General features: G+C 39.5%; 1 protein-coding gene across 1 annotated transcript in view; it reads right to left on the reverse strand.

Moving 5' to 3' along the window:
• prkci (protein kinase C, iota) overlaps positions 1-12,920 on the reverse strand; it is a 106,354-nt gene extending 93,434 nt beyond the window's left edge. Inside the window, 1 exon segment of the mRNA XM_061920818.1 lies at positions 12,586-12,920. Coding sequence (XP_061776802.1) covers positions 12,586-12,668 — 83 coding nt within the window. The 5' untranslated portion in view covers positions 12,669-12,920.
• Positions 12,921-17,156: the final 4,236 nt, after the last annotated feature.

Raw genomic sequence — 17,156 nt, forward strand, 5'->3', positions numbered from 1 at the left:
TACTAAAAATAATATCATTATGCCCACCCTTGTTTACATTCAAGAGCCTTACTTTAGTGCAGGGGTCCCCAGATGAATAGACATTTATTGGGATAAGGTAAACTTTTGGTTAGTATTGTAACATAAAAGTGTTTAAATACTTTTGAACAGATGTTTATTGGGATAAGGTAAACATCTGGTTAGTATTTTAACATAAAAGTGTTTGATTGTGAGGCATTAAGAGCCACAAAATGCAAGGGGTCCATCAGACCCACAAACGCTGGCTGAGAAACAACAATATGAACATTACACAAGGGTTAAACAACATTCAGGCTCCAACACTAATGTTCCCTATGTAGCCGGAGTTTTGGAACAACAACAAAATATGTTTTGATACTAAAAATAATATCATTACGCCCACCTTTGTTTACATTCAAGAGCCTTACTTTAGCGCAGGGGTCCCCAAATGAACGGACGTTTATTGGGATAAGGTAAACATCTGGTTAGTATTTTAACATAAAAGTGTTTAAATACTTTTGAATAGATGTTTATTGGGATAAGGTAATCATCTGGTTAGTATTTTAACATAAAAGTGTTTGATTGTGAGGCATTAAAAGCCACAACGGGTCCATCAGACCCACAAACGCTGGCTGAGTAACAAAAATAAGAACATTACACAAAGGTTAAACAGCATTTAGGCTCCAACACTAATATTCCCTATGTGGCCTGAGTTTTGGAACAACAACAACAAAATATGTTTTGATACTAAAAATAATATCATTACGCCCACCTTTGTTTACATTCAAGAGCTTTACTTTAGCGCAGGGGTCCCCAAATGAACGGACGTTTATGGGGATAAGGTAAACATCGTGTTAGTATTTTAACATCAAAGTGTTTAAATACTTTTGAACAAATGTTTATTGGGATAAGGTAAACATCTGGTTAGTATTTTAACATCAAAGTGTTTAAATACTTTTGAACAAATGTTTATTGGGATAAGGTAAACATCTGGTTAGTATTTTAACATCAAAGTGTTTAAATACTTTTGAACAAATGTTTATTGGGATAAGGTAAACATCTGGTTAGTATTTTAACATAAAAGTGTTTGATTGTGAGGCATTAAAAGCCACAACGGGTCCATCAGACCCACAAACGCTGGCTGAGTAACAAAAATATGAACATTACACAAGGGTTAAACAGTATTTAGGCTACAACACTAATGTTCCCTATGTAGCCTGAGTTTTGGAACAACAACAACAAAATATGTTTTGATACTAAAAATAATATCATTACGCCCACCTTTGTTTACATTCAAGAGCCTTACTTTTGCACAGGGGTCCCTAAATGTTTTGACTCAGGGGCAACATTGGGTTAAAAGAATTTGGCCAGGACCGGGGTATCTATTTCTGTGTGTGTGTATTTTAGATCAAATATAACTAATATCACAACTCAAGCTTTTCATCCTTCTCGTGTGACAGCACACAGCTTGTTAAATAAAGTAGGGCAGCAGAAAGCTTCAAAGTCCCAAACGGCAACGCCTCATTGTCCTTTCCTCATTAAGCACGACCATCCGAATGCCGACTCTGCTTCATTTCCTCCTGGCTGGCATAGCTGACATTCCCCAGCAGCGGCCTCACGCATGCCGAAGATGTTTGCCTTTGCGAGAGACGTCACCCCCATGAACAACACGGCTGAAAAGGTGCTGCTGAGGCGTGCCTCGCCCGACTTAGCGAGGAAGCAAGGCAGCAACAGGTGTATTTGTAATCGACTGCGGGGACTCGCATGACACGTTTTTCAAGTCCCGGGGCGGCCTTCCAATCTGTGGCCCCATCGAGAGCGGGAACGACGGATGACCGCTAACTAAAAGAGACGACCTGCTTCAGTTTATTGCCAAGATGCTTCATTAAATTTACACAAACAAAACATTAATTCACCTGCAACATCAGTCGGAAAATGTATTTTTTTTTTTTCAACAATATCCAAAACTGCTGTATTTGACATGTTTACACCTACAATAAGATGTGACACAGAGGATTGAGAAAAGAAACAAAAACTGCAGCAGCCTATCTAAAACTACTTTAATGAGAGTAAGACAGCTTATCAGAGGCAAGAATACTCAAAAAGTCCGAGAGCCAGCGCCAGCTCGTGGTCCCCAACACCAGACCCACAACCAGGGGAGACAGGGCCTTCTCTGTGGTCGGCCCTAAGATCTGGAACACTCTGCCCCTCCATGTTCCAACTGCTCCCAGAGTGGACTATTTTAAGTCTTGTCTTACGACCCACTTTTATTCTTTGGCTTTTAACACTATGTGAGTTGTGTGTAGGGCCGGGCAATATATCGATATACGCGATACAGTGGGGCAAAAAAGTATTTAGTCAGCCACCGATTGTGCAAGTTTTCATTAGGGGTGGGCAATATCGCAAATTTGGGTATCGATACCGATCCGATCCCGGCCAGTATCGCCGATACCGATACCGGCAGTGTCGTCATCTGATGGGGGGGGGACTTTGGAGTATCGATACTTTTGAAAAACAAATTTGTACTTTTGCCTTTATCAATTGATTATGATAATAATACAACACAGGACAAAGATTTAAGTAAAAAAATAAAATATTTACTACAAAAAGTAATATCAATAGCAATAAAGTAATGCAAATAAGGTGCAAACAACTACTGAACCCGGCTTGTCGCCTCAAAACACACCAATAACAAAACTCTAGTTATTGACCAAAGTTGTGAACATGAACACAAAACAAAAGAACTGAGAAATTCAAATAAAAAAGTAATAATATCAACTACAATAAAGTAAGTAGTGCAAATAAGGTGAAAACAACTACTGTCGCCTCAAAACACACCAATAACAAAACTCTAGTTATTGACCAAAGTTGTAAACATGAACACAAAACAAAAGAACTGAGAAATTCAAATAAAAAAAGTCATAATATCAACTACAATAAAGTAAGTAGTGCAAATAAGGTGAAAACAACTACTGTCGCCTCAAAACACACCAATAACAAAACTCTAGTTATTGACCAAAGTTGTAAACATGAACACAGAACAAAAGAACTGAGAAATTCAAATAAAAAAGTAATAATATCAACTACAATAAAGTAGTGCAAATAAGGTGAAAACAACTACTGTCGCCTCAAAACACACCAATAACAAAACTCTAGTTATTGACCAAAGTTGTAAACATGAACACAAAACAAAAGAACTGAGAAATTCAAATAAAAAAAGTCATAATATCAACTACAATAAAGTAAGTAGTGCAAATAAGGTGAAAACAACTACTGTCGCCTCAAAACACACCAATAACAAAACTCTAGTTATTGACCAAAGTTGTGAACATGAACACAAAACAAAAGAACTGAGAAATTCAAATAAAAAAGTCATAATATCAACTACAATAAAGTAAGTAGTGCAAATAAGGTGAAAACAACTACTGTCGCCTCAAAACACACCAATAACAAAACTCTAGTTATTGACCAAAGTTGTGAACATGAACACAAAACAAAAGAACTGAGAAATTCAAAGAAAAAAGTAATGATATCAACTACAATAAAGTAAGTAGTGCAAATAAGGTGAAAACAACTACTGTCGCCTCAAAACACACCAATAACAAAACTCTAGTTATTGACCAAAGTTGTAAACATGAACACAAAACAAAAGAACTGAGAAATTCAAATAAAAAAGTCATAATATCAACTACAATAAAGTAAGTAGTGCAAATAAGGTGAAAACAACTACTGTCGCCTCAAAACACACCAATAACAAAACTCTAGTTATTGACCAAAGTTGTGAACATGAACACAAAACAAAAGAACTGAGAAATTCAAAGAAAAAAGTAATAATATCAACTACAATAAAGTAAGGAGTGCAAATAAGGTGAAAACAACTACTGTCGCCTCAAAACACACCAATAACAAAACTCTAGTTATTGACCAAAGTTGTAAACATGAACACAAAACAAAAGAACTGAGAAATTCAAATAAAAAAGTCATAATATCAACTACAATAAAGTAAGTAGTGCAAATAAGGTGAAAATAACTACTGTCGCCTCAAAACACACCAATAACAAAACTCTAGTTATTGACCAAAGTTGTGAACATGAACACAAAACAAAAGAACTGAGAAATTCAAATAAAAAAGTAATAATATCAACTACAATAAAGTAAGTAGCGCAAATAAGGTGAAAACAAATACTGAACTTGGCTAGTCGCCTCCCGACACACAAGAACTGAAGTAAAAAAGAAAACACTAGTTATTAAACAGTTGTAAAAATGAACACAAAACAAAAGAACTGAGAAATTCTTATCGTTATTTTAGTGCAAAAAAATACTTTACAGTTCACAACCAAGACATTAAGTCGCACTGGAAACGCACGCGTGTGTGTGTGCGTGTCCGAGTGAACCTCGGAGCGAATGATACTGATGTGTGTCCGCGAACGCACCAAGCGTCATGTTAATTGTATTTATTTTATTTTATTTTGGGTTTAAGATTAATTTTTAAAGTGTTTTTAAATCTCGTTCGCGACCCATGACTAGGGAGAAGGGTGGAGTGGTGAGGAGCGATGCGCTCACCATCCATCCATCCATTTTCTACCGCTTATTCCCTTTTGGGGTCACGGGGGGCGCTGGCACCTATCTCAGCTACAATCGGGCGGAAGGCGGGGTACACCCTGGACAAGTTGCCACCTCACATTTTTTTTAAATCGGAGTGATTCGCCTAATTTGGTGAAGTATCGATACCATCAAGCCAGTATCGATACGATACCAATACTCACCAAGTATCGATACTCATCATAGGTACACTTCAACTGTGAGAGACAGAATGTGAACAAAAAAATCTAGGAATTCACATTGTAGGAATTTTAAACAATTTATTTGTAAATTATGGTGGAAAATAAGTATTTGGTCACTTCAAACAAGGAAGATCTCTGGCTCTCACAGACCTGTAACTTCTTTTTTAAGAAGCTTTTCTGTCCTCCACTCGTTACCTGTATTAATGGCACTTGTTTGAACGCAATAAATGTATAAAAGACACCTGTTCACAGCCTCAAACAGTCAGACTCCAAACTCCACTATGGCCAAGACCAAAGAGCTGTCGAAGGACACCAGGAAAAGAATTGAAGACCTGCACCCGACTGGGAAGAGTGAATCTACAATAGGCAAGCAGCTTGGTGTGAAAAAAATCAACTGTGGGAGCAATTATCGGAAAATATACAAGACCACTGATAATCTCCCTCGATCTGGGGCTTCACACAAGATCTCATCCCGTGGGGTCAAAGTGATCATGAAAACGTTGAACAAAAATCCTAGAACCACATATAGGGGACCGGGTGAATGACCTGCAGAGAGCTGGGACCAAAGTGACAAAAGTTACCATCAGAAACACACTACGCCGACAGGGAATCGAATCCTGCAGTGCCAGACGTGTCCTCCTGCTTAAGCCAGTGCATGTCCAGGCCCGTCTGAAGTTTGCCAGAGAGCACATGGGTGAATGTCATGTGGTCAGATGAAATCAAAATAGAACTTTTTGGTATAAACTCAACTCGTCGTGTTTGGAGGAAGAAGAATACTGAGTTGCATCCCAAGAAAACCACACCTACTGTGAAGCATGGGGGTGGAAACATCATGCTTTGGGGCTGTTTTTCTGCTAAGGGGACAGGATGATTGATCCGTGTTAAGGAAAGAATGAATGGGGCCATGTATCGTGAGATTTTCAGCCAAAACCTCCTTCCATCAGTGAGAGCTTTGAATGCTTGACCAAATACTTATTTTCCACCTTAATTTACAAATAAATTCCTACAACGTGAATTCCTGGATTTTTTTTTCACATTCTGTCTCTCACAGTTGAAGTGTACCTAAGATGAAAATTACAGACCTCTGTCATCATTTTAAGTGGGAGAACTTGCACAATCGGTGGCTGACTAAATACTTTTTTTCCCCACTGTATATGGCGGGTTTGTCTCTGTGCGATATAGAAAATGACTATATGGTGATATTGGAGTATACGTTCTCACGCAGTTGCTTTTGCCTGCAGGCATTACACTACAGGCTCTTCCCACTCCTTCTTGTCTCTCCTTCTCCCGGACAGCAAGCGCACAAACTTACACACGTCACATTCTGTCACGTCGTACGTCACACACGTATACGCCCTCGCCCAGCAGAGAGGTAGCAGCGTGGCTAACGTTAGCTGTGATGCTAGCGGAGTGTTTGCGAACGGTAATACGAGAGAAAGAAGGTGCGAATCTGGTAATAAATGAAGAAAAGATTAATTCCCAAGAAAAACAGCCGTCTGGCCGTGGTTCGGCTTCAAACGGCAATATGTCGAATAGACAACTTTAATTTGTCAAGTGTGGGGCACAAGCGTTGCTACCAAAAGTAGCATTACTGCTAATGTGTAGCATCATTTGAAAAGTCACCTGCTAATAAGTGTTTAATAAATAAAGTTTTGGTCAATTGACTGAGTTGTGATTTTCTTCTCTGCATGAAAGTTTAAAAGTAGCATATATTAATGTAGTATGAAGAAGAATGTTTTAATGTAGCCTTAGTTGTGTGGTCCTCTGTGTTTTTAAAATTTTGATTTCTATTTATTGTTTTAATTGGTTAAACCCTTTAAAATCGTTGTTAATCATATTCATTTTATATTGTTTTTATATTTATATAGTTGTGTTGTTTTTATTCAGTAATTGGTTGGAGCTAAGGGTGTAACGGTACACAAAAATTTCGGTTCGGTACATGCCTCGGTTTAGAGGTCACGGTTCGGTTCATTTTCGGTACAGTAAGAACTCAACAAAATATACATTTTTTTGGTTATTTATTTACCAAATTTGTAAACAATGGCTTTATCCTTTTAACATTGGGAACACTATAATAATTCTGCCCACGTTAATCCACATTAAACTGCCTCAAGTTGTTGCTTTGATTAAATAAAATGAAAAAAACCTTTCTTCTACATATAAAATGTTTAACATTAAACAGTTTCCACTGAAACTGTTTAATCATGCTTAATTTATTACAGCATTTGGGAAGCCTGTAGTTGACTTTTATTATGTAAATGTTGTATTTTTATCAACATGTGATAGCAGGGACCCTGCTATTCAAAACTAGGCTGCTACATTACTAATGATTCATGTAACTATAGCTGAAAAATAGTACAATTGCAATAGGAGAGACTATTCATCCCTAAACACAATGGAGTTCAATGCAATAACAGACAGACAGGGCTTTGCTGCCCCTAAAACACGCACACACACACTCACACACAGAAAAATGAGCTAACGTTACGCTAAAAGCTAATTAGCCTTCATCTCAAGCCGATACTGTGAGCGAGCTGAGCTGCAGTTTAAGTTTCTAGAAGGTCAACGGGCTCATAGTGATGTTTGTAATATTTGTGACTGGGAAGTGTTTAGTATAATTTGGGTAGAGTCCACTCCTCCCCTGCTAGACGAATATCTGTTCGACGCTAAAGCATTGACTACATCGTTCTGAAGTCTGAATACGCACTGCTGATTGGCTGTTACATCACTCTGAATACGCACTGCTGATTGGCTTTGTATGTAACCAATCAGATGGTTGTGTGGGCGGGACAATGAGGCAGAGACAGAGGCAGAAAGCAGAGCAGCTTGTGAAGACTTCTGCTTCCGAACTTGTTCGGTACGCCCGCGTGCCGAACCGAAACCCCCGTACCGAAACGGTTCGATACAAATACATGTACCGTTACACCCCTAGTTGGAGCTAAGGATAATATTTGAATATTGTTTTTAAAATTGTTGTGCAGCACTTTGGAAACATATCTGATGTTTAAATGTGCTATACGAATAAAGTGGATTGGATTATTTCGTAGTTTCAATGGTAAGTTAAATTTTAAGCATATTTCCCTTCAATTAACAACACATTTTTAGTCTAATTAGATGACAACAATGCCAAAAAAAAAAAATCTATGTACTTTGACAGTCAGAACTAATACAACCAAACACTAAATGATTCCCGAGCGCAGCCACTGCTGCTGCTCGCTGCTCCCCTCCCCTCCCAGGAGGTGAACATGGTGTGTGTGTGACTATCGCTGGGACTTTTAACTTTAACAATTTGATAACTTTTGCGTTTTGAACACACAAAATCACTCAACCCACCCATCCATCCATCCATTTTCTACCGATTGTCCCTTTTCTGGTCACGGGGGTGCTGGAGCCTATCTCAGCTCCATTCGGGCGGAAGGCGGCATACACCCTGGACAAGTCGCCCCTCATCACAGGGCCAACACTGATAGACAGACAACATTCACACTCACATTCACACACTAGGGACTATTTTTTAATGTTGCCAATCAACCTATCCCCAGGTGCATGTCTTTGGAGGTGGGAGGGGCCTATTCCCAGGTGTGTGTCTTTGGAGGTGGGAGGGGTCTATCCCCAGGTGCATGTCTTTGGAGGTGGGAGGGACCTATCCCCAGGTGCATGTCTTTGGAGGTGGGAGGGGCCTATTCCCAGGTGCATTTCTTTGATGTTAGAACATCAGTCGAGGAAAATGATTAAACTACATAAATAACATCCTGTAATTTGATTTTGATATATTTGTTTCTATCTTGATAGATTAAAAACTAACACCATTGTGTTGAATGATGAAGATTATCACATAATTTATTCAGGAAAATATCAATAACGACAAATGAAGATAGAATTCTATTAACCACAACATGTAAGTGTGGAAAAAAAGAAAATTATGATGGGATGTAAAACATATTTTGCACAGTCAGCCTTTTCATATAAAGTGATAAAGGAAAGGAATGGAAGGACCTCACAACAAAGTGTTGGAGGAAGTATTGTTCAATGAAACTGTTTCAGTGAAAGAAACAGCTGTTCAATCAAACAATCAGTGTTTACTTATATAGCCCTAAATCAGCAGTGTCTCAAAGGGCTGCACAAGTCACAACGACATCATCGGTTCAGACCCCAATGGAAGAATGAAAAACCTTGGAGGGGACCGCAGATGCATAATAGTGTGAGAGTCCAGTCCATAGAGTATCTAACATAATAGTTAGAGTCCAGTCCATAGTGGATCTAACATAATAGTTAGAGTCCAGACCATAGTGGATCCAAGATAATAGTGAGAGTCCAGTCCATAGTGGATCTAACATAATAGTTAGAGTCCAGTCCATAAAGGATCACACATAATAGTGTGAGAGTCCAGTCCATAGTGGATCTAACATAATAGTGTGAAAGTCCAGTCCATAGTGGATCCAACATAATAGTGTGAGAGTCCAGTCCTTAGAGGATCTAACAAAATAGTGTGAGAGTCCAGTCCATAGTGGATCTAACATAATAGTGAGAGTCCAGTCCATAGTGGATCTAACATAATAGTTTGAGAGTCCAACCCATAGTGAATCTAACATAATAGTGAGAGTCCAGTCCATAGTGGATCTAACATAATAGTGTGAGAGTCCTGTCCATAGTGGACCTAACATAATAGTGTGAGAGTCCAGTCAATAGTGGATCTAACATAATAGTGTGAGAGTCCAGTCCATAGTGATCTAACATAATAGTGTGAGAGTCCAGTCCTTAGAGGATCTAACATAATAGTGTGAGAGTCCAGTCCATAGTGGATCTAACATAATAGTGAGAGTCCAGTCCATAGAGAAACAAACATAATAGTGTGAGAGTCCAGTCCATAGTGGATCTAACAGAATAGTGAGAGTCCAGTCCGTAGTGGATCTAACATAATAGTGTGAGAGTCCAGTCCATAGTGGATCTAACATAATAGTGTGAGAGTCCAGTCCATAGTGGATCCAACATAATAGTGTGAGAGTCCAGTCCATAGTGATCTAACATAATAGTGAGAGTCCAGTCCATAGTAGATCTAAAATAATAGTGAGAGTCCAATCCAAAGTGGATCAAACATAATAGTGTGACAGTCCAGTCCATAGTGGATCTCACATAATAGTGTGAGAGTCCAGTCCATAGTGGATCTAACATAATATTGTGAGAGTGAAGTCCATAGTGGATCTAACGTGATAGTGAGAGTCCAGTCCATAGTGGATCTAACATTATAGTGAGAGTCCAGTCCATAGTGGATCTAACATAATAGTGTGAGAGTCCAGTCCATAGTGGATCTAACATATTAGTGAGAGTCCACAGTCCATAGTGGATCCAACATAATAGCATGAGAGTCCAGTCCGTAGTGGATCTAACATAATAGTGTGAGAGTCCAGTCCATAGAGGATCTAACATAATAGTTTGACAGTCCAACCCATAGTGAATCTAACATAATAGTGTGAGAGTCCAGTCCATAGTGGATCTAACATAATAGTGAGAGTCCAGTCCATAGAGGATCTAACGTAATAGTGGGAGTCCAGTCCATAGTGGATCTAACATAATAGTGTGAGAGTCCAGTCCATAGTGGATCTAACTTAATAGTGAGAGTCCAGTCCATAGTGCATCTAACATAATAGTGAGAGTCCAGTCCATAGTGGATCTAACATAATAGTATGAGAGTCCAGTCCATAGTGGATCTAACATAATAGTGAGAGTCCAGTCCATAGAGGATCTAACGTAATAGTGAGAGTCCAGTCCATAGTGGATCTAACATAATAGTGTGAGAGTCCAGTCCATAGTGGATCTAACTTAATAGTGAGAGTCCAGTCCATAGTGGATCTAACATAATAGTGAGAGTCCAGTCCATAGTGGATCTAACATAATAGTATGAGAGTCCAGTCCATAGTGGATCTAACATAATAGTATGAGAGTCCAGTCCATAGTGGATCTAACATAATAGTATGAGAGTCCAGTCCATAGTGGATCTAACATAATAGTATGAGAGTCCAGTCCATAGTGGGACCACCAGGAGACAATTTCAGAATGTTCTGTTTTAAAACAAAGAAACAGATCTGAAGTTGTCTTTATTTTGAAGTTATCGTGCCGTGATTTCACCAGTCCGGCCCACTTGGGAGTATATTTTCCTCCATGTGGCCCCCCATCTAAAATGAGTTTGACACCCCCTGAACTAGATGGAGACAAAGTCACCGAGCAGCATGTTTAAAACATCATTTAACAAGTGTTGGAGGAAGTATTGCTCAATGGAACCGGGCCTGTTGATTGACAGTTAGCAGGGACGGCTAACCACTGCGAGCTAAGTACTACACGACAAACTTGGCCGCTTTCACGTTGTAAAAAAATATCTGAAGTTACGTTAAACGTGGGTACAAATGGGAGTGAAAACAGAAGATTAACGGCCTGTTTAGTTTGACACGGTCTGCTTCATTTCACCTGTCAACTTTACCCTAACTGTCTTCAGCCGTTAGCTTGGACGGGCTAATGTTAGCAGTCTGCTTCCAAAGCTCACAAAGTAATAGCTTGTTTTTTTAACATAATAGTGAGTCCAGACCATAGTGGATCTAACATAATAGTGAGAGTCCAGTCCATAGTGGATCTAACATAGTAGTGTGAGAGTCAAGACCATAGTGGATATAACATAATAGTGAGAGTCTAGTCCACAGTGGATCTAACATAATAGTTTGAGAGTCCAGTCCATAGTGGATCTAACATGATAGTGAGAGTCCAGTCCATAGTGGATCTAAAATAATAGTGTGAGAGTCCAGTCCATAGTGGATCCAACATAATAGTGAGTGAGTCCAGTCCATAGTGGATCTAACATAATAGTGAGAGTCCAGACCATAGTGGATCTAACATAATAGTGAGAGTCCAGTTCATAGTGGATCGAACATGATAGTGTGAGAGTCCAGTCCATAGTGGATCTAACATAATAGTGTGAGAGTCCAGTCCATAGTGGATCTAAAATAACAGTGAGAGAGTCCAGTCCATAGTGGATCTAACATAATAGTGAGAGTCCAGTCCATAGTGGATCTAACATAATAATGAGAGTCCAGTCCATAGTGGATCTAAAATAATAGTGAGAGTCTAGTCCATAGTGGATCTAACATAATAGTGAGAGTCCAGTCCATAGTGGATCTGACATAATAGTGTGAGAGTCCAGTCCATAGTGGAACTAAAAGAACAGTGAGAAAGTCCAGTCCATAGTGGATCCAACATAATATTGTGAAAGTCCAGTCCATAGTGGATCTAACATAATAGTGTGAGAGTCCAGTCCATAATGGATCAAACATAATAGTGTGGGAGTCCAGTCCATAGTGGATCCAACATAATAGTGAGAGTCCAGTCCATAATGGATCTAACATAATAGTGTGAGAGTCCAGTCCATTGTGGGACCAGCAGGTGACAATTGTAGAATGTTATATTTTAAAACAAAGACACAAATCTAAAATGTTCTTTATTTTTAAGTTATCATGCCGTGATTTTACCAGTCCGGCCAACTTGGGAGTAGATTTTTCTCCATGTAGATTAAAAGTCGCCGGGTAGCATTTTTTAACTGTTTAACATATTTAAATCATCATTTAACATGTTTAAAACATCATTTAACAAGTGTTGGAGGAAGTATTGCTCAATGAAACCGGGCCTGTTGATTGACAGTTAGCAGGGACGGCTAACCACTGCGAGCTAATGTTAGCCGCCTGCTTCCAAAGCTCGCTAAGTAGTAGCTTGTTGTTGTTTTTTTAGGAGCCGCGGTGACAAAAGCTGGCTTCTTTCTTACCCTTTGTAGTAGGCCTTCACCCGGACTTGGTGTGAGTTCTCCCCGGCCTGGGACATGATGCTGTCCCGCAACGTCGGCATCATCACCTCAGCCCGCCGCGGTCAGCCGATGTTTCCCCGTCCGTCTCGCCTTGTGGAGAGTTGCCGTTTACCGGCGAGACGCCTGGAAGGTTCCGGGCGGAAAGTGCGAGCGATAAGCAAGGAAAACAATGAGGAGTTTGAGGCGTGTGAGCGTCAATTAAAAATGAAATGTTAAAGTCAAGAAAAAAAACTTGCGCGCTCCGGCAAACTCCCCTGCACAGGCCAAATCATGGACCAGTCCACCGACGGAATGCTTAGGGGGGTGGCGCAAAACCGGAAGCAAGAAATCCTACGTTATAAAAAAAAATGTGTATACAAGTTTGAAAATATTTAAAAGACACTTATTATTTTATTCATTCGGTCACCAGTTAGTCACACATTTGCTTATAATAGTCATTATGTAGACTTCTTATTGGCATTGCCCGGCATTCGGACCGTACCAACTGGAGCGTTGGTGATTCACGTACACATCCCTGAGCTCGGACATAAGAGACACCCTGAGGATATGTGGCGTATTCAAGTGATGCGGCTCAGAAGTAATGGCGACATTAAACTCTAGAAAAACAAAAAACATATCGTGACAGACGCAAAAGTGGGTCTGGATATTTTCAAGAAAACGTTGCAACAACTCCAAAATGATTAAATTGTTATAAACATTTCCACGGTATTTGAACACAACACTCCACCTCTAAACAACTCCCCTGCACAGGTCAAGTCATGGACCAGTCCACCGACCGAATGCTTAGGGGGGTGGCGCAAAACCAGAAGCAAGAAATTCTACGTTATAAAAAAAAATGTGTATACAAGTTTGAAAATATTTAAAACACAATCATTATTTTATTCATTCATTCACCATTTAGTCACATATTTGCTTATAATAGTCATTATGTAGACTTCTTATTGGCCATTGCCCGGCATTCGGACCGTACCAACTTGAGCGTTGGTGATTCATGTACACATCCCTGAGCTCGGACATAAGAGACACCCTGAGGATATATGGCGTATTCAAGTGATGCGGCTCAGAAGTAATAGCGACATTAAACTCTAGAAAAACAAAAAACATATCGTGACGGACGTGGGTCTGGATATTTTCAATAAAACGTTGCAACAACTCCAAAAGGATTAAAATGTTATAAAAAATTTCCACGGTACCTGAACACAACACTCCACCCCTAAACAACTCCCCTGCACAGGTCAAGTCATGGACCAGTCCACCGACCGAATGCTTAGGGGGGAGGCGCAAAACCAGAAGCAAGAAATCCTACGTTATAAAAAAAAGGTGTATACAAGTTTGAAAATATTTAAAACACAATCATTATTTTATTCATTCATTCACCATTTAGTCACATATTTGCTTATAATAGTCATTATGTAGACTTCTTATTGGCCATTGCCCGGCATTCGGACCGTACCAACCGGAGCGTTGGTGATTCACGTACACATCCCTGAGCTCGGACATAAGAGACACCCTGAGGATATGTGGCGTATTCAAGTGCTGCGGCTCAGAAGTAATAGCGACATTAAACTCTAGAAAAACAAAAAACATATCGTGACAGACGCAAAAGTGGGTCTGGATATTTTCAAGAAAACGTTGCAACAACTCCAAAAGGATTAAATTGTTATAAAAAATTTCAACGGTACCTGAACACAACACTCCACTCCTAAACAACTCCCCTGCACAGGTCAAGTCATGGACCAGTCCACCGACCGAATGCTTAGGGGGGTGGCGCAAAACCCGAAGCAAGAAATACAATTTTATTAAAAAAAAAACTTGTACACAAGTTCAAAAATATTTAAAAACACTTATTATATTCTTCATTCAGTCACCATTTAGTCGCACATTTGATAATAATAGTCATTATGTAGACTTATAATTAGCCATTGCCCGGTAATCGGACCGTACCAACCAGAGCGTTGATGATTCACGTACACATCCCTGAGCTCGGACATAACACACACCCTGAGGATATCTGGCGTATTCAAGTGCTGCGGCTCAGAAGTAATAGCGACATTAAGCTCTAGCAAAAGGGGAAAGAAAACAAAAAACATATCGTGACAGACGCAAGAGTGGGTCTGGGTATTTTCAAGAAAACGTTGCAACAACTCCAAAAGGATCAAGTTGTTTTACAAATTCCCACGGTATATGAACGCTTCACTGCCTGTGTTTAATCACAACGGGTCAAAGACTTAAGACTTATTAGTCTTAGACTTCCTTTTTAATATTGTTCAAATTTGAACCTTACAGTACAGATAAGAACGAAATTTCGTGGCATAAGCTCATGGTAGTGCAGGATAAAAGAGCAATAAGATGCAGATATAAATAAATATATTACTGTACAAATAAATATATTGCAATATGCATCCAGGCAAAAAAGTATTTAGTCAGCCACCGATTGTGCAAGTTCTCCCACTTAAAATGATGACAGAGGTCTGTAATTTTCATCATAGGTACACTTCAACTGTGAGAGACAGAATGTGGGGGGGGGAAATCCAGGAATTCACATTGTAGGAATTTTAAAGAATTTATTTGTAAATTATGCTGGAAAATAAGTATTTGGTTACTTCAAACAAGGAAGATCTCTGGCTCTCACAGACCTGTAACTTCTTCTTTAAGAAGCTTTTCTGTCCTCCACTCGTTACCTGTATTAATGGAACCTGTTTGAACTCGTTATCTGTATAAAAGACACCTGTCCACAGCCTCAAACAGTCGGACTCCAAACTCTACCATGGCCAAGACCAAAGAGCTGTCGAAGGACACCAGGAAAAGAATTGAAGACCTGCACCAGACTGGGAAGAGTGAATCTACAATAGGCAAGCAGCTTGGTGTGAAAAAATCAACTGTGGGAGCAATTATCAGAAAATGGAAGACATACAAGACCACTGATAATCTCCCTCGATCTGGGGCTCCACGCAAGATCTCATCCCGTGGGGTCAAAATGATCATGAGAATGGTGAGCAAAAATCCCAGAACCACACGGGGGGACCTGGTGAATGACCTGCAGAGAGCTGGGACCAAAGTAACAAAGGTTTACCATCAGTAACACACTACGCCGACAGGGAATCAAACCCTGCAGTGCCAGACGTGTCCCCCTGCTTAAGGGAGTGCATGTCCAGGCCCGTCTGAAGTTTGCCAGAGAGCACATGGACGATACAGGAAAGGATTGGGAGAATGTCATGTGGTCAGATGAAACCAAAATAGAACTTTTTGGTATAAACTCAATTTGTTGTGTTTGGAGGAAGAAGAGTATTGAAATGCATCCCAAGAACACCATACCTACTGTGAAGCATGGGGGTGGAAACATCATGCTTTGGGGCTGTTTTTCTGCTAAGGGGACAGGACGATTGATCCGTGTTAAGGAAAGAATGAATGGGGCCATGTATCGTGAGATTTTGAGCCAAAACCTCCTTCCATCAGTGAGAGCTTTGAAGATGAAACGTGGCTGGGTCTTCCAGCATGACAATGATCTCAAACACACCGCCCGGGCAACGAAAGAGTGGCTCCGTAGGAAGCATTTGAAAGTCCTGGAGTGGCCTAGCCAGTCCCTAGACCTCAACCCCATAGAAAATCTGTGGAGGGAGTTGAAAGTCTGTGTTGCTCGGCGACAGCCCCAAAACATCACCGCTCTCGAGAAGATCTGCATGGAGGAATGGGCCAAAATACCAGCTACTGTGTGTGCAAACCTGGTAAAGACCAACAGGACTGTCCCAGAAAATTAGAATATTGTGATTAAGTCCTTTATTTTCTGTAATGTAACTAAAAACATGAAAATGTCATACATTCTGGATTCATTACACATCAGCTGAAATATTGCAAGCCTTTTATCATTTGAATATTGCTGATTATGGCATACAGTTTAAGAAAACTCAAAAATCCTATCTCAAAAGATTAGAATATTTCCTCAGACCAAGTAAAAATAAAAAAAAGATTTATAACAGCAGGCCAATATCCTTCATGCCACGCCGTATTGATGCAGTAATCCGTGCAAAAGGATTCCCAACCAAGTACTGAGTGCATTAACTGACATTTTCAAATGTTTGATTTTGTTTTGCTGTTATAAATCTTTCTGAGGAAATATTCTAATTTTTTTGATATAGGTTTTTTTTAGTTTTTTAAAGCTGTATGCCATAATCAGCGATATTAAAATAATAAAAGGCTTGCAATATTTCAGTTGTGTAATGAATCCAGAATGTATGAAATGTTCATGTTTTTAGTTGCATTACAGAAAATAAAGGACTTAATCACAATATTCTAATTTTCTGAGACAGTCCTGTATAGCAGTGGTCCCCAACCTTTTTATATCTGCGGACCGGTCAACGCTTAATAATTTGTCCCGCGGCCGGGGGGGGTGTCCTTTTTTCTTCTTTGTCATGAAAAAGGGACGTTTTTGTCATGAAAAATTGAGTTTTTTGTGGTTGGTGCACTATTTGTAAGTGTATAATGTTTTTTTATGTTGATTTAATAAAAAAAAAACAAAAAAAACATTTTTTTTA

The sequence above is a fragment of the Nerophis ophidion genome, linkage group LG14 (genome assembly GCF_033978795.1).
Source record: "Nerophis ophidion isolate RoL-2023_Sa linkage group LG14, RoL_Noph_v1.0, whole genome shotgun sequence".
Classification (NCBI taxonomy): domain Eukaryota; kingdom Metazoa; phylum Chordata; class Actinopteri; order Syngnathiformes; family Syngnathidae; genus Nerophis; species Nerophis ophidion.